Below are 21,589 nucleotides of genomic sequence, written 5' to 3'. Positions count from 1 at the left end.
CGCCGGGGTGAGAGTGCGGCATGGAATGGCTGATGTCTGACAATCGTTGCCCTGGGAACGTGCCAAGCTAGGGATGATACTCCCTTGTTTACATCATTCCTGATCTTAAGCAACCATCGCAAAAAGCTCTGACATACGTTTCTTTCATGGTCACCACCGATCACTAGTACAACAACATCTGGCCCACCCTGTATCTTGGCCTTCCGACATCACGACAATCCAAAGCCAGCTAATACCGCCCCAAAACCTCGACCACAGACATGCTTGCCAATAAGGAAAACGTTTTGATCCATGGACCATCGCACGGGGCGGGCAAAATCAATCCCAAAACGCCCGGTCCCTCCAAGTTAAACCCAAAGACTCCATACAAAGTCTCATTGAATGATGAGGGCGGCAAGAGCAATCTTTTTGCTGGGAAAGACCCCTCTATGTTCATTACGCCCGCTGGTCCACGGCGAGCTGCCCTCACAGGGAAAACCACCAACGCAAAGGCGAGACGTCCTCCATCTGAAGGAGAGGAAGGACAGAAGACCTTCCAGAAACCTAGTCGCCTTATCCGTACGCGTCTTTCGCTTACGGCCGAGGTTGTTCCCATCGCCAATGAGGAAGGAGAATATCCGGAGATTGAATATATGCCCCCACGTGAAACGGGTACTTTGATCCTCTTTTGTCCATTTTTGGACAAACATGTACTCACAAGATTATAGAACTTCCCGACATTCCTGACGACTTTGAGATCCCAAACTATGAGAGACTTAGCAAGCACCTCTATAGCAACTGCCACCGCCAATTTCTTCTGGATATCGATGAATCCGGAAAATCTAAGATTGACCGTCAACTCGAAGAATCTGAACGTCAGATTTCAGCTCTTCTTGACGCAGAAACTGATCAATTGCTATCTGAAGTAAGGCCAAAAAGAGTATCAGTCAAGAAGGATACTGTGCAGAGATCAGCATCCATTGCTGCTAAGTTGAAACATAAACGTTCTACCAGCAATCTTGCAGACAGACCAATCGTGAGCAGAAAGCGTAGTGGAGAAATGGCAAGACCCAACTCTGCTATGAGTAATGGGTCTATTAACTCTCATCCTTCTACCGCTGCATCAATTAGAGCGGCTACAGCACTCTCCCAGCGTCCACCTTCCTCTACGTCTCAACGACCCCCGTCTAGGACACATTCAAGATCAATTTCTGGGTCTCTCACCAACCGCTCTTCCGATGAGACACTCCGGCCTAGCTCTCGCACCATAATCCGGCCTAGTTCCCGTTCCACTATTCGCCCTGCGTCTCGTCCTAACAGTCGCATGGCTGTGGCCAACTCCAAGACCACGATTGGGTACACTACAGGCAAGGAAGTCGCCAAGAGTGTCAAGAAAGCCTTTGAATTGCCCAAAAGGGAGACTGCACTCGAGGTCTGTGAAAGAATTTTGAGAGAGGATGATGAGAGACAGACTCCAGCCATTATGTTGTTTAACAATGAGGATGATGATGGAGTTGATGACCTCCTCAAGTCGCTCCCGTCTCTCGCGGAGGTTTTCGAAGAGGAAGAGGAGGAATTTTATCTTACTCTTCCTGATGTGGAGTAGATTTGAGGATAATCTCGGGTTTGCAAACATCATTTATTATTCATAAGTAGCATGGCAAGAAAGGGGAAAATGTAATCACAAAAGAGTAAATCATCATTAAGTATCAATAGCTTGGGATGGAGGAATTTGGGAGTAGTATCGGAGTTAGTCTTTGCTTTTATAATTATTTCTTTTGTTAGGAACTGTTGACGGCTATCATGATTGTGCTTTGTATAACAGAAATCGAATGTTTACATGCTTTCTTTTGTAATAACTAGCCTCAGCTCTAGAGACCTTTCATAATATCCAGTTAACTCTCGTTGGGTAGGGCCGCTGACATTTAGTTGAAAATATCTGGCGATGCAAATCATCCGAGTGATTTTTCATGATTATGAGTTCACCCATGAAACGATTGCCATGTCACACCCCAGAGCTTCTTCCGCTGCCCATGGTGATTAACGGCGGTGATAATCAATGAGGTATGAGGTCTCTTTCAGTACGTATCTTCGCCAAGTTAGCAATATGGAGAACTGCGTCAGCAGGCGCCTAGACATACAAATGTGCTAGGACTTTCCCGTGTGCTCCTGTTTCTTAATACTGAGTTTCCGAGTTTTATATCTACGGTTCTGAGCGTATTGACGAGAAAGATGCTGTTATACCCTGGTACAAACAGCTTTCCAAGTCTGCCTGGGGCGCAGTACTCCGGTGCCTTGCTAATGTTTTATTATAAACTGCGAGATGGTTTGGCATAGTTACATACTCACAGATAAAACAATCACCAGACAGTTGAAACAATATTTATGAAACAGAACTACATTTTATGGAAATCCTGACATTGTTCTTCTTTGCTGTTACTTCACCTAAATATAATATAGTGCAGCATGGCCTTAGGAACCGATATCCAGGAGCCGGTGTCAATTACAACCTGGGCTGGTCTAAAAAAAGGTTGCTGGGTCCTGCGAAATTATACTTAGCGATCAACCACCAAATAAACATCATAATTGTGGTTATAAAAACATTTGACATTTTTAGCTATCCATTTCTGTTTCAGATCCGTCTCCTCCTGCTCACTTGGTGTCAAGTCCTAGTAGGCGCCAAGGCCCTTGGCGTAGATCATCGTGCTCGTCAGCTCAACCACCAACGATCGCGTACACGAACTTCTCATTGAGCAAGTTACGAGCCTACGAGAAAATCAACAGCCTCCATTATGCGTTTCCAATTAACCGCCCAACTCTCACTGCTGGCAGCACTGAGTGCACCTTTCGTCTCCGCCTTCAAAGACACCTCCCCCTTCTTCCTAATCTCCGCTTCCAAGTTAGTTGCTCGCCTCCTTGATCGTGGCCTCTCACCCGCTAACTCCAACTAGACATTTCTCTCAAGCCGACAACACTAAACCTCTCCTCGAGACCTCCGCCTTTGTCCAGACAGCAAAGGGCATAATCTCTTACTGTGATGCCGACGCTTATATCCTCGTGACGCAGCCCGGCCTGCACGCAAGCGACTTCGCGCATGCCTCCTCGGCACCGCGCTTGTCAACCGTTTTCAAAGAGGTTGGGGTAGAGCGGGCTCAGGCTGTGAGCAAGGTGTACGAGTATGACGTAAAGTTTGAGGACATTGCAGACATACTACAGGATTTCGCGATCGCCACATGTGATGCAGAGGTAGAGGAGGTGGACGCAAAGACTGGTAGCTTTGGCGGATTCGACGATATGAAGCCCAAGCTCATCAGGGTCGATTTTGAGACCCTTCCCGAGAAGGGCCCTGCGAGACACAAGGCAATCATGGAGAACGGTTTGTCACCACACACACCCACGTTTAACTTCTATGGCAGGTTACTAACGCCGGTGCAGATTCATTCTTGTACTCGATCATTTCCCTCCTTCCAACGTACAAATACAACCTCATTTACACCTCTACGCCTATCTCCATGACTCCAGCTGCCATGAAGGAGTCTAAGGGAGATGCCCACGAACTCCGCCGCCGCGAGAACTTCCAAGTCCGCGATGATGACGAGAAGACCAACACCACTCTCCCCGAGGGCAGTTTGTTCAAGAGATACCAGTTCTTCACCCCTGCTATCTTTGCCGGATACCTTGCCCTGTTCTTCCTGTTGAGCGTCCTCTACGTTGCATTCACCGCGCTGAGCAGCCTCCAAGTCTCTTACGGCGCGTTCGAGAAGGAGATGGGGCCATCAGCTGCGAAGAAGCAGCAGCAGCAGCAATAGATGCTGTGAAATTGAAATAGAGGCGATGGGTACGCTATCATAGGGTTGTAAACGACGGTGTTCTTTGCGATTGGGCTTTTTTTCGTTGACTATTTGGATGTTATTTGCTTGGTGTATGTACCATATCCGTAGTAACTGGTTTCATGGGCAGTTTTTTTATACATTTATTTGATTGATTGCTTATTCGTCAGCGTTTGCATGTGCTCGATGGGAATTTTGTTAGTAGGAATTGATAATGCGATGTTTTGCTTGAATAGCTCTCCTGTAAAATTTCTTTATAATTTGCCCATGGATATATTGTATCAATACATGAGTAAATGTGGCATGACGTATGCCTAGCTGGAGTTGTGTTGTGTTTACTCGCCTCAACTGAGCAGCCCCAGGAGTAAAACTAGATTCAGCAAAGTGGTCGATCGAGTGATAACTTATGCGGCTGAATCAACGGCGTTCGAAAATAAGGAGTGTGTTTTTATACCACTGAAATAGGCCTTCAGCGGTTCCCACTATCACCTGGAAAACAAACATTGTAGATTTCAAGGGTCCCTGACAGACTCTGTTACCACGGCCTTTAGAGCCCTTACTAGTGAACGGCCTGGTCCCTCGTTATTTGTGGAGAATTGTGCCAAAAAGCCACGAGAGAGTGTCGGGGGCTTTTGCGTCGCAAGTGTAATTTTCTCCCTATGTACACGTAATATATTGCCACTAGCTAGTACAGAGGAATACTTGGCGGTGCAGGCTTAGATGATGAGAACCATCCTATGACTGTTACTACTGCAAATACAAAGTCTGGTAGCATCCTTTTATATAATCAAAACCTGGCACTATGTCCTATTAGGGAACCGTATCTATACGAGAAAAACTCGGAAAACTTTCAAAGGTCACCTTTTTCATTCAGCTAGAAGAACCGCTATCTATAAGGAAATCACTAAAGTGGGTAGATCTAATATTCGAAATGGAATAGGTGCTTTGCATGCTGTTGAGATACTCCATCTTTCGAATTAATATTCATCCCGAGTTGCAAAATTATCTGGTATTCAGAGACAGAGACATTCAAGCAAAACTTTAGCTCTTCACTAGCGCAATTAGGACATACTTTCTCAAGGTTAAATTGGAGAGTATTTCACTAGTGTACCCGCTCATAACACAAGCAAAAATGTCTTTGAATTTTCTCTAGGAACAGCTAGCTACTAGCTAGTTAAATATACTGTAAATAATACACTGTACTTTATCTATCAAACTATAATCATCAGCAAGCCGATATACTCTCACTTGATCCAATGAAACTGGGGGAAAGTTAGGAGTCAGAATTGACAGTACCTCCATGGGTGTTCGCGACATAGTAATAAAGCCTTCCTTATCATCTCTAGATAAGTATTCCTACTATAAATAATCTACTATACTATAAAAGAATATGGCTTGAAAAAGTTTCGCTAAATCCTAATCCTATATCAGGCGATGACCATTGGGAGGCCAAATAATGAGAGAGAAGCTAAGATAATTGTTCAAGCTGCAGGGCCAGCCAGAGATCTGATCGATATCACACTTAACCTACGAGGCCGGAGGAGGGCCAATAAGCCCCAGAAAAATTTACAAAAAGTCTTGCTGGAGAGTATGCTTTTCAGGGGGGTGAGTGCCAATTTATTACACATAACGCCAGTATAGACTCCCACCCCTCGGGATTGAGCCCATGACCTACTGATGGTCATGGGGACTCAACCCATTCGGTGTCCTCCGTTGACGAGGCGTCTACCACTAGACCACGCTCGCCCACACAATTGTCAGAGGCCGGGAAGTAATACTTAAGAGAGCGCGAGAGCAAAGCGAGCTAGGGCGACACCTAACCCTGCCATGACAATCTATCACGACCATGTACCATACCTACATGTAGTGTAGTATAAAATGACATTGATTCTATGTTGGTGTACTGATACCGCAACATCATAGGACTCGTTGCTATACGAACGTTATCCTCTTTCGACTTTTGGTAACCCCCCGCTATATGGAGATCTCGGAGTTGTGCATTCTCCCCGCGGAATTTCTATTGCTCTTAGACTGACGGTGCTAGTGATGTACAGGCTGATTAAATTCGAATTAAAATTGTTTAGGAAATTTCGCTGCTCAATCATAGAAGATCACTCGCATATATATATTTGTCCAAATTGATGATCTGCACCCCAGAGAGAAGTTCCCCGCCGAACCAACCATCTAAGCTCCAACTATACCCTCGAGCCCGGAAGACTTTGTGTAATGTCCCGATAAAGTATCCCTTATCAATGTTGGAATGCCTCTCGGCGTTGAGCCAGTGAGTAAAGTTAAAACAGCTGTATAATTTATCGAAGGTGACGGAGCCTCACCACAGCCTCATAGGCCTATTATAGCGTATAAAAGCTATCAGGTACGGTCTTCTGTACAAGGCCGTAGACATCCCGCCACTACCTGTAAAATTCTGCTCGGACAAGCCCAACAAGCTTGGATCACAGGGTATCACTCGTGATTCACCCGGCCCCCACCATTACGATAGTTTCCGGGTCTTGGGGGGATATGTGGTGATATGACTAAGATGGATCCATAGGATGGGATTCCATACCGGATTCGGTTGAGTGCGTAACTAAACTTCTTCGCCTTCTGGTATTCCCCAGTGTCTCAAATTACACATCCATGGCCGTCCAGAATAGGCTTGGCTTGGTCCAAAATCATGACTTTAAGGATGAGACCCTTTAAAGTTTTTTACCCGGGGACCAGGGATCATACTTAAATACCTAACTAGCTAGTAGATCTAATTTAGAGTGTGGTTTTGACTTTACCACCCCCCCTTTCCCCCAGCGGCGCACTCTAAACCGGACCCTTTTCCACGAGGTTCGGGAGTCAACTAACCATTGACCGTAACTTGGTCCGACCGCCGGTATTTACGGCAATCAAAGTACCGGCTCGGGTTGGCCGGCTTCCGGCAGAGGGCCATTTGGCAGATATAAAAAGGGCTCCTTTTCTGTTCCTTTCTCCCTCACTTCAGAATCGAGCACGCACACATAGTCTGCACAACACGGATCATTGCGCCCAATCAGCTTTCACTCGCAGCAAGAAACCCTCACATGGATATGAGATTGAGCAACGATAGTGTCGATAGATACTCGGAGGGTTGGTCATGGCCGTTCAACACCAGCGTTTGATTCAGAAAATCTGGCAAAAGACAAAAATCACTTCATTTGTGAACAAAATAATGACTTGGAGCAATAACCGTTGATATTGTATAGCAAACGCAACTACTTATACAGGGTCATATGTCTCAACAAAACTGCTCCAAATCCCGACAACCTTTAGTATTACCGCAAGGTCTGACAGCAAGCTATCACAACCCTGACCATCTCTAACAAAACCGATACCAAATTTCAAACCGTCTATATATTTTTTTTCATCATAGTCGTGGCACAAACAGTGCACTACTATCCACGAACTACCTTCTCAAACATCACCGGTTTATAACTCAACACCAAAACCAATTCTTTTAGAAAAGAAATTCGTACAAGAACGTTTAGTAATCCCTCTTGACGTTAAGGGCGCCCTCCAATCCATGGTGGGTGGCGATACCCTCAACACGGTGGAACGAGTTGATGTTCTTGTGGAGGACAATCTGGTAGCAGGTAGCGGAACCTTGACGGGAGACAATGGTGGAGTAGGCCAAGAAGAATTCCCAAATCTAAGGGAAATTAGCCCGGAGAAATATCAAGAGATGGATATGGCTTACCCTGAACCATCTGGCGCCGTATTTGGCCTCAACCTTCTCACGGTTTGCCATCCAGTTTCTGTACCACCTCCAGAGAGTAGCGCTGTAGTGGACTCCAATGGTATCGACACTCTTAACCTCAAAACCAGCTCCTTCAAGCTTATCGACGAACCAACCAAGAGGGGTAGAGGCATCAGCACCGGGGAAGACATATTTGTTCATGAAAAGACCCCTGAACGTTGAAATATTAGTAAATGAGAACTAGATGAGTTTAGACAATAAAAAAAACTTACCAGATAAGATCCTCGTATTGCCAGCTCTTCCTCAATCCAGCAATCTGCAAGAAGAAAATACCATCGTCATCAAGCATGTTGTAAACCTGAGTCAAGAAAGTTCCGAAGTGTCTAACACCGACGTGCTCGGCCATCTCCAAGCAGGTGATCTTGTTGTACTTTCCGGCGGGGACAGGAGAATCACGGTAATCGGTACAGACAATGCGAGACTGAGATTCCTCAATACCATCACGACGAAGTCCGTTGTTACCCCAAGCAGTCTGGTTACGTCCAAGAGTGATACCGGTGACATGGGCTCCGTAGTTCTTGGAAGCAAAGCGAGAGAGAGTTCCCCATCCACATCCAAGATCGAGCATACGCTCACCCTTCTGAAGGTTGATCTTCTCACACACGATCTTAAGCTTGTTGTCCTGGAGCTGTTCAAGAGTCTCTTCCTTGCTGGGATCTGAGATAATTCCGGAGGTGTAGATCATGCGTGGGCCCAAGAACCAACCATAGAAGTCATCACCGCGGTCGTAGTGATCACGGACCTGTTCCTCATCTGTGCACACCAGTTAGCATAATTATATACCGAATGTGGTTTATGGGTTTATCTTACCCTGAGACCTGCTGTGTACAAGCATTTCCGGGATCATGCCAAGCAAGAAGTACTTGAAAAGAGAGATGGTGAACTCAAAGCTGGCCCAGTCGTGACGGGATTCCATAATTTCCAAGCAGTCGCCCTTGAATGAGACATCACCCTCAAAATACTTCTCGTGGAAGGTCTCCATAGCAATCTTGGCCTTTCCCTTGTACACGGCGGCATCCTCTTTCTTGTGGAACTCAAGGTAGTGTTCAATGGGCTTTCCGGGAAGCTTGACCTTCTCGGTCTTTCTTGGGGAGAAGCGGGAAGCGACGGTCCAGTATGCAACAAGGATAGGTAGAGAGGTGATCAAGGCGAAGAAGATGAATGTCTTCCATCCTCCACCAACTTTGTAACGGAGGTAGAAGGGAACTATGAAGAGGGCACCAAAGAGGATCTTATTGGAGAAAGTATCACTCCCGGGACCGTCTGCTGGAAGAGGAGCATTGGGAATTGTCGGATACTATAAAATATTAATAAATTGGAACAGAGATAGGATCAAAATTGGAACAATTGCCCAATTGATATCAATTGACTTACAGCTGTGGTTTTTACACCGCACTCCGATGATGGAGGTAGAGGAGGTTTGGCAGGAGGAGTTTCTATGAACTCAAAGTTCACCTCAGCGTCGGAGCTACTCATTGTGAAGAATTGATTGAGTTCCTGCTACTGGGGGTGATGAGCAGGATGAGTTGGATGAGGGAGGATGGAAGGAAAGAGCGGGAGTCGACGAAGTATAAAAAGAAGTCAATTGCACTAAGTAGGATAGTCCCAAATGCCAGGGAAAGGGGGTAACTGACGAAATGTCTGGGCGAAAGGGGTTCGAACAACTCTGAGGCTTGCTTGTTGCCAGGTGTTATTGTAATGGTACTCGACCAATGGCCCGCGCCCTCGGAGCCCTTTTCGTCTTGGGTGCACTGTTGCCGACAGGGTACTGGTTCCTGCCAAGACGACAACCGACAACTCCTTTTGCTCCTCCGCGTTGACAAGACTTAAGAGAGATGTCCGCTGCCCTGTGCTCCCTCCCGCTCCAGATCTGCCACCTGGAGTAAATCTGCCCCAATCCAAATATGGGTTTTCAGGAGAGAGGTTAAATTGAGCATTGGACTTGGGGGTAATTTGGACGCCCGTGAACCAGTGCAAGCCACGGAAATCTCCAGTCTTGGGTACAACGCTTAGATACATGACTCTAACTCCTTTCTCTATATATGTGGGATATACACACCAAAAGGGATTTGAGATTGAGAACTACTTGTTTAGGAGTTGCTCTGGCCGCGATATCAAGTGTCTGTACTCCCAATATTTCGCAAATGATATCTGGCTTTGGATATCTAGTGACGGATATATTACCTTCTATGTACACACATACTTGTAAACCGTACATGTAGTCCCCTCATAATATTTTCAGTTGTCTATATACAGTTTGAACAAGTGGTAATCTTGTATCTACTAATTTCCCTTGCTTTCGTATACAATGCCTATGCGGGATTTACACATATATGCCTAGGCTCACCTTCATGAACTGACATCGCATGATTTACATTCCAGCTGACTAAGTAAATATACATCAAGAAAGTTGTTTATTACATGTATTAGTCATCTGGAATGTCAATCAAGCGATTGCGTGCATAGAGTACCTTAGGTAGAGTAGAGTATCATCATCCATGCAAGCCAATGACCACGTCGTTTTCTGCTGACTACATCCACTTTTTAAGCCCAACTTTCTTCTCCCAGGGGAAATTAGTAGTTGGCCCTGCGTGCGTGATTAACTCTTTAACCTTTTCTTTCTCATATGGTAGACTCTCCAGGCGGATAGCTTCTAAAATGTAGTCGGCCACAGTGCGCAACTTGAGAGGTGGGTCCCTCCAAAGTTTAGATATCTCTTCTACTCCATAGCCACCTTCATGCCACATCGCGTAAGCTCGTAGCTGCGGCCCAGAAGCTACCAAAGATCCTTCTTGTGCCATATACTTTGCCACCCATTTATCTGCTTCTTCAACCTCTTCGGGCCTTTTTTGTCCGTTTAACCCGCCTTCGATTTTCGATAGATTCTTTGTGAGGGCTAATATCGATTTGTCCTTGGGTTTCTCGTTTCCTCCATTACTCTCTGTAAGTATTGATGTTTTAGATACTTTTCGAGTCTTCTTTGCCCCAAACTCTTCTACATTCAGCACACGGGCTTTTGGTAAAGGTGGACAGGGCTTAAGCATGCTTCTCCTTGTTTGGAAAACATCGAATATCCGTACTCCTGCATAGGCATCGGCTGCGGCATCTAAAGAGATTTTGCTTGACTGATTAGAAGTTGAAACTTGATAAAGATCATCAATCCCACGTACATTGTATTTGTTGCGTAGTCAGTGGGCTTTTCCATTGGCTGAGTCTCACTTTTCCCTTGCTTAGCGGAAGGAGCAAAGCTTCCTCTGTCAAGCTTGCCAAGGATATCAATCGTTTAGGTATATATCCTCCCCCCTTTAGAACTGTATTCAACAAGTTCCTATAATCGCTAAGTTCGAAAGCCCCTTGCATAGAGATGTTGAGGTACTTGTATATTCTTCGAGCATCGCCTAATTCAATAAGTTTTAGAGCCAAAGTTTGGGGGACATATTGTAACATACCACTAATATTAACACCGACTTTTAATATATCCTCAGAGACTAAGATCTTGTGAAGATTTTTGGGTATAAATTGATTTTTTTTACCTTCAGTAGCAAATAAACATCGATCCAAAATTAGAGAGAGAAAAAAGAGGGAGATGTATGTATGACTTACCAAAAAGTGAAATATGAAATAGGGCGATATCACTCTGGTTGGCTATTTGTATTAAAGATGTTTGAGATCTATGCGGTATAAGATTGACTGTCATCTAATCAGGATTGCGAACCATTATATGTACCTTGGTGACTTTTCAGTAGCTCTCGCCCACGGATCCCACTCCATATCAAATCCAATAAATTTATCGTTTAGGAAGAGTGCCGCTGCTTCATTTGCTTCTTCAAGTGTCTTGCAATAATGTACCGTAGGGGGGTTTTCCTCCTTGTTTTGGTATAATAGATGACTCCAAGTCTTATTGACATTACCAGGTTTTAGAAGTTGTCTTCGTTCCAATTCAACTTCCGATATTTGAAACTCCATGAACGGATCATATGGTTCCGGTTCCGGGGTAAATTCGAGGCTTTCGAGGAGAATTTGGCCCGGTTCTGTTTGGCAACTGACAGTAGTCTCGGTGACGGCCTCGACGGTAGTGGTAGTGGTCTGTTTTACTGTCGCCCCGGGCTGCATAACAGTTGGTTCTGAGAGAAGCTCTACCTGTTTCTCGGGGGCAGCGACATCCCCAATCGCTTTCTCAAAAACCGAAAGACATTCATGAGCCATTGCTAATCTCTTTTTATCTTGAATGTTCCCTATGATTTCCGCCAATGCCTCAAATCTTTCAGCAACCAGTTTTTCGCTTAAGGTTGTAATGCTTCTTCGTGACATATTTGCGCCTAACCTCGAGAATGAGCGCTTGTCACGGAAAAACCTCCGCTCGATTGTATGGTTTTGATTTGAGTTTTTATTCCCCGTAGTAGAATATGAAAAGAGTCGTGTACTTTCTTGCCCCTTTATGGGGTTTGTAAAGGCGTTGAATTTGCACCAACCGAGGGCTAGTATTCCATTCCTTTCGTTCGACCCGTAAGGGTATATTCTATGTTTGACACTTTGGGAGGTTGCATATTTTATTGGTAGGTGTGCGAGTGTTGAGTGATATGTTCTATTTCCAATATCTAGTTAGAGGTGACACAACCAACGAAGCAAAGAATTTGACTCTGCAATTAGGGAGAGTACTTGGTCGGTACATGTAGTTTGGAAGATGAGGGCGCCACAAAAGGTATATGTCGCGGTGAACAGTGAACTGACAAGTGCTTTGCCCCAGCTCGACGTCTTTGAAGCATGAGTGAGTTGAAGCGGTAATATAAAGTAATATAAAGTGGGAAATATTTCTACTAGTCGGTATGAAACATCTAAGGCGGAGAGATGGGAATTTGAAATTTAATGAGGCTCTCGTGCGACGATCATGCGGCGAAACACGATAGCGTTATCAAGCCTTGTGGCTAGAGAGCGTTATCGCAAAGGTTACCCTACTCCAGGACGAGGGGCAGTTCCTCCCGTGCACTATCCGCGTACGTCTGGCACAAACCGCATGAACCATGGCTTCTCAACTACTTCCCCTAGGTATGATTCTTGACTTTATCTATAGATTATCAATAACTAATTGTTATACTGTAACAGAACTCGTCGATAAGTGTGTGGGCTCCAGAATATGGGTTGTCATGAAAGGCGAAAAAGGTAGAACTGCTTAACCCAGTCCCCCAAACCCCGCAGTGTTGGTGTTGGAATGTTTCTAATTCATAATCTAGAATTCAGCGGGACTTTAGTCGGCTTTGACGATTACGTCAGTAAGTCTACTATTATCCGTATTGTTGCTTGATATAAAACTGACCTCAATCGCAGATATGGTGCTCGAGGACGTGACCGAATAGTGAGTGGAAATAGGCCCGTTCTATAAAAGAAAGTTCTTATTCCTAACATAATGCCACTTAGCGAAAGTGATGGTGAACAGGTTAAGCTCAAGAAGATCCTTTTGAACGGGAATAACATCTGCATGGTATGATACCTCTCAGCTTCAGGCCTCCCATTGGAATTGGCGGAAGCTTACTCGAGTCTTTTGAAAGTTAATCCCCGGTGGCGACGGGCCCTCTGGAGCTACTGCTGCTTCCTAAAAAGAAATAAAAAAAAATACCCGGCGTTCAGATTTGGGTTGATGTTCACGATATCATGTATAAAAGTCAAGCAGAAATAATAATTCTGGTGGTTTTCTCGAGGGGACTATAGCCGAAATACAGATACAAGTACGAATCCAACAAAGGCGAATTATTTAGAAATGGTTAGGACCTTGCAATTACATATAGTTTGATTGATTATGGTGTATGCTTGAGAATTACAACAAAAGTAATACAATTGCACATGTGGGAGCTCGAGCTACTGGAACTGGAGATTGAAAATAAGTAACTGGATAACCAGAATTGTAAGTAGCTAGGTAACAAGAATTGCAAGTACTAGCTGGGTAACCAAAATTGTGTAAAAAAATATTTAAATTTCCCTTGGTTTCGTAGTACATACATGCTTCTTCAAGTGGGACAAGGGGCTGGCGTCCACGCATGCTGACGTAGAAACGAGACTGCTGACATAACGGCGGGCAGTGGATAGGCGCGGCGACACAAAACCTCCCAAGGACCCAAGCAACTCTACACTTCTAAGCTCATAATCTATTCATTCCGCCATCTCCCATCCCACTCCATCGCCCTCCATCTATCATAGGAATTTCCAGCCATCGCATACATCTCGCGATCTCATCCAAGGCTGCATTATGGTCGATAAAAGCTCTCTTCGCTCAAACAGAGGTTCTAAAGACTCTAAAGATAACAAGAAACCCGATCAAAAGCAGCCAGCCAAGTCTTCATCTCGGAAGCTACCGGTTAAGAAATCAGCATCAGGAAGTTCGGAGATGGAAGATAAACAGCTTGATTCTGAGGACGTTGATATGAAGGATGACTCTGCTCCCCAGAAACCGATAGCTATTAAGAAAGTTGGGGCAGGGGGAGATGTGGAGATGGAAGATGGGAAAGCTTCCGGAAGTGATGGTGATGATAAGAAGGATGAGGCTAAAGAGGACCCCATAATTGTGGCCATTAATGGTATATTGAACTCCTATGATTTTAAGTGCAAGTGTAATGGATGACAAGATGAGCTCATGACAATCAATACAGAAATCAAAGATAACTTCACTCTTCTGGAGAGAGCCGTCACTCTTTTCGATGCTCGATTCACTCTTCGAGTTCTCCGTACGATTTCATCTCTCCGTCGGCGTCTTACCCCCGAGATCCTCGCAAAGGTGATTAAGGAAACATACCCCGCGGAACACCCGTCTGTGCGAAGGCTAGAGGCGGTCATCAAATACGACGGAGCTATGGAAGTAGAAAGTACCGAGGTGGCTTCCAAAGAAGGCGCCAGCGGGAATGTATTACCAGAGGTCGATATATACATTCATCTGCTCGCACAGATCTACCTTCTGGACCAGAAATCCCTCGAAGAAGGCGCAAAGTTCTCTACTGAACTCGTTGAGACGATTCACTTACTTAATCGCCGGACCCTAGATTCACTCGCCGCTAAAGTTTACTTCTACTATGCTCGTTTCCATGAGCTCCTCCCCTCTCCTGCTGTGACCAGTATTCGCCCTCAGCTTCTGGCATCTCTTAGGACTGCCACACTACGCAAAGACATCGATACTCAAGCTACTCTCATCACACTTCTTCTGCGTAACTACCTCCTCACGTCACATATCACGCAAGCCGATCATCTTGTCTCTAAGACTGTTTTCCCCGAATCTGCTGCGAATAATCTCATTGCCCGCTATCAGTATTATCTGGGACGTATTCGTGCAATCCAACTTGATTACACTGCGGCTCACAATGAGTTGGTTGGGGCTATCCGTAAAGCACCTCAAACTGCTGCAGCGGCTGGATTCGTCCAGGCTGCAAACAAACTGAATATAATTGTCGAGCTACTTATGGGCGATATTCCTGAACGATCCATTTTCCGCGAACCAAGGCTTGAGAAGGCTCTCCACGCCTATTTCTTACTGGTTCAAGCTGTTCGCATTGGAGAACTTGATGCGTTTTTTGATACCCTCAACACCCACGCAGAAACATTCAAAAAGGATGGAACATATTCACTTATCCTTCGCCTCCGTCAGAATGTCATCAAGACCGGTATTCGTATGATGAGCTTGAGTTACTCTAAGATTTCCTTGCGAGACATTTGTGTCCGACTCAGGTTGGACAGTGAGGAAAGCGCCGAATACATTGTAGCCAAGGCGATTAGGGACGGTGTCATTGAAGCGACCTTGAACCATGAGAAGGGTTACATGCAAAGCAAAGAGTTGTTAGATGTGTATGCCACTCAAGAACCACAGGAAGCTTTCCACGAGAGGATTATGTTCTGCATGAGTTTGCATAACGATAGTGTCAAGGTATGATTCGTCCCTGCTCCAGGAGGGTGTCAATGAGTTTAGCATTTAACTAATGATATCTTTTCTCTCATAGGCTATGAGGTTCCCAATGAACCAGCACAGGCTTGAGCTAAAGAATGCACAGGAGGCTAGGGAGAGAGAAAGAGAATTGGCCAAGGAGATACAAGATGGAGAGATTGATGACGATGATGCAGGTGGCGAGTTTGAAGGATTGTAGAATAGCTTCCCTATATGGTCGTAAATGTGAGGTGAAATTGGGTTAGTTAAAGGGGTCAAAACTTTGTAACGAAAAGGAGGTTCGAATGTTTAACCTTTTTTTTTTCTGTGCTTCTATATCCGCATTACCGTCAACTTCAGCAGCATTATTACACGTATAGAGGTGTAACTAAGCATTTCCTCTAGTACATATATACCTTGATCGATCCCTCTTTTTTCGAGCTCTACCCTATTTTACTTTAACTGTAAATGATACTTCCATGGGATAACACATTGCTCGGGTGGGTTCTTTCACGGGGATACCGAGCATGGGAATGTGAAAAATCTATTGGTTCCAGCGTAAATAATGGCCTATGAGCTCAATAAACCGTGGTTTTACCTTGACCACTGACTCGAACAGAAAATTCACAAGGTTGGTCTGGAGAAAACTGGATAGCTGATCGAAAAACAATCTCTGCTTGGTATAATCACAACACCCGCGGTATCGGGGGATTGTTTGGTCTTTAGTGCCAAGCCTCAACCATTCGCTAGGGTGCGGGTTAAAACTACATTTTGCACATCAACAACTAGAGTATAGTCCGGTCTAACTTGAGAAGTAGATTGTAGTTTTGTTGTTGCCGTCGTCGCCGAGTTCAATGACCTAGGTTAAAATCCCCGGATGAGGAGGGGATCCCTGTCAATTTACTGCTATTTTTACTTTTGGACCGATTTTGCCGCGCCGGGGTTTTTTTGGACATTCGTATTCACTGGGGCCATCTACACAGAGATACATACATACACGAGTCCATACATTTCTTGGCGGTAATTATCGGTCGAGTGATCTTTTATGATTCATAGTTATGATCCAGCTCACCCTGGGCCACTAGCTTTTATAGATCTTGAAGTCAGCAAGAAAATAACTCAAAAAATTTCCCTAACAACAACACAGAAACTGTGAATGCTACGGGTTCGCACCGGTTTATCCACCGTATATAACAGGTTCATAAACTATCACTCGACTATAGGAACCTACTGTAAACTCGTTTGTTGTTTGTTACGTCATTGGTTGTATGCAGCCCGACACATTGCAAACTCAGGGACATGAGGGGTAGACCAGATTATCTAATACAAGGAATAATGTGGGTTTTCCCCAAGAGGAGATTTGAATTATTGCCTTCGTTATAGATAATGAAACTGCACCTCTTGTCCCTCTTTTTTTGAGCATCCTCATGTCTAACACGCACAAAAAAGCCCCAGGCACCGCTAGTCAAAAAGCTCGATGTAACCCAGTACCTCAGACCGCGAAAATTAGGTGCTCGTGACTGCCGACTATTTTGTTCTTCCTCTCAGGAGCCCCCTCCCTGTCAATCACGTAGTTTAAGCATACCCAAAATCCCAGAATTTGCCCTTGTTAAATGAATACCCCCTCCAACCTTAGGTGATCGGTTCAACAACACCCGAACTTAAGATTTCCGTGTAGATAGTGTGGTATAAAATAAGATTTTCCGACAGATGCTGACGGAAGGAAGCTTAGCGGACGGGTGGGTATTAAAGCGCCACTATGAAATGATTGCGAGAGATATCGATGTGGTCCTCTGGTAAAACTACACTTCCAAGGGCGTAATGCCCGGTTACATTTTCTGCACAACAGTACAATCTGGGAACAAGACCAGGGTACGGCCTCCCCCCTCCTCGCTCAACTAGAGGCCGAGGGTCAACTCTCGGGAATGCACTAGCCCGTTCACGTTTTGAATTGGATGAACTAACCACTCCTTCTTTTCCACGTCGAGCTGCCGATGACCCTTTTTGGCGTGTGTAGAACATAAATAAGAAGGGGAAAGAGTATGGCCCGCCCACCTGTCGGTGTTAATCGTTGCATATTTCCCATACTCTCTCCCATTGACAGATAGGAACTACCTGAATGGCAGAGTCTGACAACTGGGCGTCGGTCACTAATCAAGTCCTGCAGCTAGCTTCGCTTCGGGTTTTGGGCTACATGTGGCTTGGTACCGTGATGATGGGGGGGCAGGGGCATGTTTTGACCGGAGGGTATTGCCGGACAATAACGTGGGGTTTGGGGGTATCTCGGTACTTCCCTTGCTGTGATCTAGATCTGCTCCAATTTCTTAATACGTGCACGGTTACTCTGAAATTAAAGTGTCTATAATCGATAGATAACCTAATCTGTGCTAAAACCGGCTACTTTAGGTATCCCTCAAGTCTCATATATCCCTCTATCCATAAGCCTGGAAACGGTGCCAATCCCTTCGCATGCTCCCATAGGTAATGGCATCTTATTCCTTCGACTGTTGGCTTGGGGTTGGGTATGGTATTTCTAGGGAGCCGTTGATAGTTATGGCGATGTGTACAGTGGAGGTTAATGATGTCGTGGCAGAGATGTGGTCGGTAGTGGAGTATTTAGCGAGATTTCCAACAGTTAAACCTCCCAATACAATCATCATCTATCTTACTTCTGTCGAAATACCTGCTAAAGTATGGCGTGCATTTAGGCTAGTAGGTGAGTCGAACATTTATAAGAAGATATAGAGGCTAAGAAAGTGGCCAGGAGTCGTTATCCTTGTGATGAGATACGACTAAAGTCGAAGTTGAATCTCCTTGGTGGAGCTAGGTGTCTAACTATAAACCAGGACGACGAAGGAGCTCGATTTAGGTTTCTAAGGCTGCAAGTCTTCAGTTGAAATATATACTGGAAACGTTTCCGGATAACACGAAGCATTATCAACCAGGGGCGTGGTGTTAACTAAGGTTATATTTCAAGGCCAACTACATATTCGGTGTATGTGAATGGAGAGTACAGGAGAGATTTTGGGCCAGAGCAGAATAGGAGAAATCCTATAAGATAACCCGCGGGCGCATTTGCGGGGACTATATAAGTGCATTAAAGCCCTCATTTTTATGACATTTTCTTTCTCCGTATACTGGAATGGCTACGATATACCAGAAGCTGTTTCTTATGAAGATCCTCTCATTTTGATCGAGACAGTTTCATGGCTAGCAGTGAGAGGCCTTGCCTCCAAAGTTGGCGTCGGTTCCAGATACATCATTGAAGGCTCGATCATTAGGTCTTTTAATTGGGATCTGCGGTGCACAGTAAGCTATAAAAAAGGTAGTTAAGTCTGCATCCAGATTTGCCACACGTTTGTAAGACATCTTCGATAAAGTGCAGATTCGATACAGAATTCAAAATTCCGCGATGTCACGATCCGGATCATATTGCAGTCAGCAAGTCAAGAAAAACTCGAAAAACACGAGTGATCATCTATGAATCAATAACCTCACCGAAAGTGTATGCAAACAAAACATCCAGGTATCCAGGGTACATGTAGGCTATATCCGGGGAGAGGAGGGCGCAACAATACAACGGGCTACTCTACGCTCGGCATAATTCCCGGCGGGAGTGGGTGGGGATCAAACCTACCAGGATTCCCTCTTTCAACCCCTCACACCCTGGTCGGACACTCTTCTAGCCGAAAGTTCAAGCTTTTTTCTTTTCTTTTTCCAGTCGTTCGTGGCTGCATGTTGTTGGTCTGTTTTGGATGCCGAGTGGCCGTGATTAGTATTACTGGGGAGTGAGTGGGTGCCAGGAAGTGTGTGTAGAACTTTCAAAAGATCTAAATACCAAGCATTGTGGGGATCGAAGGTGCAGCTGGATGGAGATGGGGCAGGCATATATAAGGACCCGACAATCTCCACGCCCAGCTTTCACCAAGACTTTTTTCCCACCCCCCCCCCAACCCTGGGTCTTGAATAAATACCAAGCAGCACCCTCACCATGCACAGCTTTTCCCGCTGTTCCTCACTGCTACTGCTGTTACTACCAGTATTATTATTTCTTGTCTTGCCCGCGACCACAACCCCCTCAACTACCGTCGACAGCACCGAACCCCCACCAATAAACCTCCTAAATCCCATAATACACGCCCGCATATCGCTGCGCTGCGAGACGAGTTCCACCTCGCCATGGTCCAGCGACGTACTTAACGCCGCCACAATCCTATACACGCGCGGGCGCAAGCGGTGCCAGCAAACCAACACGGTGGGGTCTGTGTGCAAGCTACTGAAGACGCTCGACACAGCATCAGTGGGGATATGTGCGATACCAGGGCACTGGGTGACGTGCCAGCAGGCTGGAGAGGTTGCGGGGAAACTGGTGGAGAAGTGCCAGAAATTTCTGAATGGCGCGTGGAGAGTGGGCGGGTATGTGCTGGTCGACCATAACACGAGACCAGAGGTAGTGAGGATTATCGTTTATAATAGCGACGATAATTAAAGGGGGGGGGTGTGGGTGTGGGTGTGGTAGATGGTGGGTGGTTGGTGTGATTGTGATTGTGAGTGAGGCGAGATATGGATGTGGATTCGGGCCGTTGGTGCCGCGATTTCCGAGCGAGTGATGATGGGTGACCGGGGAGTGAATGAGGGGTTAGCTTGATGACTACATAGACGGGCTGGGGGGAGGAGTATTTGCATTTTTATTTTTTTTATTTATTTTATTAATCTTTCCGAGTGAGCTAGGGAGATGTTAATGGGCAATGAAGGAGAAAAAAAAAGGGTCGGAGAGAAGGGATCTTTGAAGGATCGCTGTCCTGGTAGACGCGTATCCTTTGTGCGTGGACAGGTTGTGTCGTTTTGAGGGTTTTTGGTTGTGGGATTGATTGCGGGCAGGGATGGTTGGCGTTTCGGATGATGGGCTAAGCTTTCTCAGATCCAGATGGCGTTTGGCTACAGCTGCACACTGACTGTGCACACTCTGCTTTGGGAATGGTCGGCGCACAATTGCAAGTGCGTCCATCCAGCCATCCAGCCATCCAGCCATCCAGCCATCCATCCTATGAAGAGCCTAGGCCGGTGTCGTTATTCGACTGTATATTATTATTGTTATCGCGAAAGTGTATTGATATGTATTATTATTCTGTGGGAGGCTGCTATTATGCTGATTGCGATATTCCGACCGTTAGCTGATGGTTGAAACATACATGTGTTATGTAAAGACATGTGTGCTTCATGACCTCTTCCTTTTTTTTTTTTTTGTCTGTGTTTATCGTGTGCTTTCATGCAAGGCGTTTGAGTGTTTATTTGTTGGGATTGAAACATGCACTGTCCAGGGAGCATGTGAGACCCTTCCCTTTGTGGCTTGTATGTTGTTTCCATGTATGTATGTCCGCGGCACAGGAAACATGTACTCTGGGCTGCGCTTGCAACTCGAGAAAAGCGCTGCGCGCGTACATGTATCTACCTGTGTGTTCCCGTCCGAGAATTTAGAACGAGTACTCTATGGTCAGCCAGAGCCAGGGAGGGTAGCACTCAAGAAAGACACCCCAAAGAGGACACTGTGGAACCAAAACCTCTCAGCATGTAGATCGGACTCTTGCTCTGACTCCTGCTCTAACCTCGACTGCCTGAATGATGTCAGCGGTACGCCTCTCCTCTGCCTGTGCCATTCCATTCCTACCGAGCCACAGAACTCACCAGAACACCGAGCCTAGCTAGCTTATCGAATCCACAGCCAGCAGCCTTGAGTGATTGATTATCAATCAGCCCAACCCACGTACGGGATGCCGCAGCGAGAGGGGGGGGAATGCCATCTACTCTGCCCGCCCTCCCTGGTCCGAGACTCCGGTAAGTGTTTTCCTCGACCGACCACAGAGCGGGCACAGCTCCTCGAATCCATTTGTCGTCACGGCCAAGCACTCGGTCGTCTTTCCACCCAGCGCCTTGGCACACGTGACCGTTGAACCCCTGTCTCAGCTGCAGGTCGAGAACGGAAGGAAAGCTAACGGAGAGCAAGAGCAGCCTGAAGTCGAGTGTGAAGCTTGCTTGCTTGCTTGCTTGCTTGCTTGCTTGTACCTTGCTACATACATACCTACATACATACATACACCA

The 21,589-nt window shown here is 45.7% G+C and overlaps 7 protein-coding genes across 7 annotated transcripts; 5 read left to right on the top strand and 2 right to left on the bottom strand.

Moving 5' to 3' along the window:
- Window positions 1-260: 260 nt before the first annotated feature.
- On the top strand, window positions 261-1,585 carry H6S33_010663 (uncharacterized protein; the record flags this gene model as incomplete). The annotated part of the gene is made up of 2 exons (XM_044842007.1): window positions 261-651; window positions 708-1,585. 2 exons carry the CDS (start codon window positions 261-263, stop codon window positions 1,583-1,585), a joined length of 1,269 nt encoding a protein of 422 aa, XP_044696593.1.
- A 1,186-nt stretch (window positions 1,586-2,771) lies between these two features.
- Window positions 2,772-3,788, top strand: H6S33_010662 (uncharacterized protein; the record flags this gene model as incomplete). The annotated part of the gene is made up of 3 exons (XM_044842006.1): window positions 2,772-2,878; window positions 2,931-3,355; window positions 3,415-3,788. 3 exons carry the CDS (start codon window positions 2,772-2,774, stop codon window positions 3,786-3,788), a joined length of 906 nt encoding a protein of 301 aa, XP_044696592.1.
- A 3,529-nt stretch (window positions 3,789-7,317) lies between these two features.
- Window positions 7,318-9,066, bottom strand: H6S33_010661 (uncharacterized protein; the record flags this gene model as incomplete). The annotated part of the gene is made up of 5 exons (XM_044842005.1): window positions 7,318-7,482; window positions 7,531-7,741; window positions 7,803-8,343; window positions 8,401-8,887; window positions 8,965-9,066. 5 exons carry the CDS (start codon window positions 9,064-9,066, stop codon window positions 7,318-7,320), a joined length of 1,506 nt encoding a protein of 501 aa, XP_044696591.1.
- Window positions 9,067-10,121: 1,055 nt separating this feature from the next.
- H6S33_010660 (uncharacterized protein) lies at window positions 10,122-11,901 on the bottom strand (the record flags this gene model as incomplete). The annotated part of the gene is made up of 6 exons (XM_044842004.1): window positions 10,122-10,710; window positions 10,761-10,852; window positions 10,903-10,988; window positions 11,040-11,123; window positions 11,194-11,261; window positions 11,318-11,901. The coding sequence occupies 6 exons, from the start codon at window positions 11,899-11,901 to the stop codon at window positions 10,122-10,124; spliced, it is 1,503 nt and encodes a 500-aa protein (XP_044696590.1).
- Window positions 11,902-12,611: 710 nt separating this feature from the next.
- On the top strand, window positions 12,612-12,944 carry H6S33_010659 (uncharacterized protein; the record flags this gene model as incomplete). The annotated part of the gene is made up of 4 exons (XM_044842003.1): window positions 12,612-12,636; window positions 12,694-12,750; window positions 12,822-12,860; window positions 12,916-12,944. The coding sequence occupies 4 exons, from the start codon at window positions 12,612-12,614 to the stop codon at window positions 12,942-12,944; spliced, it is 150 nt and encodes a 49-aa protein (XP_044696589.1).
- An 887-nt stretch (window positions 12,945-13,831) lies between these two features.
- On the top strand, window positions 13,832-15,710 carry H6S33_010658 (uncharacterized protein; the record flags this gene model as incomplete). The annotated part of the gene is made up of 4 exons (XM_044842002.1): window positions 13,832-13,834; window positions 13,907-14,159; window positions 14,232-15,493; window positions 15,567-15,710. 4 exons carry the CDS (start codon window positions 13,832-13,834, stop codon window positions 15,708-15,710), a joined length of 1,662 nt encoding a protein of 553 aa, XP_044696588.1.
- A 3,771-nt stretch (window positions 15,711-19,481) lies between these two features.
- Window positions 19,482-19,979, top strand: H6S33_010657 (uncharacterized protein; the record flags this gene model as incomplete). Its single annotated transcript, XM_044842000.1, has 1 exon — window positions 19,482-19,979. One exon carries the CDS (start codon window positions 19,482-19,484, stop codon window positions 19,977-19,979), a length of 498 nt encoding a protein of 165 aa, XP_044696587.1.
- Between the last annotated feature and the right edge of the window lie 1,610 nt (window positions 19,980-21,589).

Source organism: Morchella sextelata (assembly GCF_020137385.1).
Source record: "Morchella sextelata strain SCLS chromosome Unknown scls_5, whole genome shotgun sequence".
In the NCBI taxonomy this organism is placed as follows: Eukaryota; Fungi; Ascomycota; class Pezizomycetes; order Pezizales; family Morchellaceae; genus Morchella; species Morchella sextelata.
The sequence above is the reverse complement of the archived record's forward strand: the minus strand, read 5'-3'. Positions and strand labels throughout refer to the sequence as shown.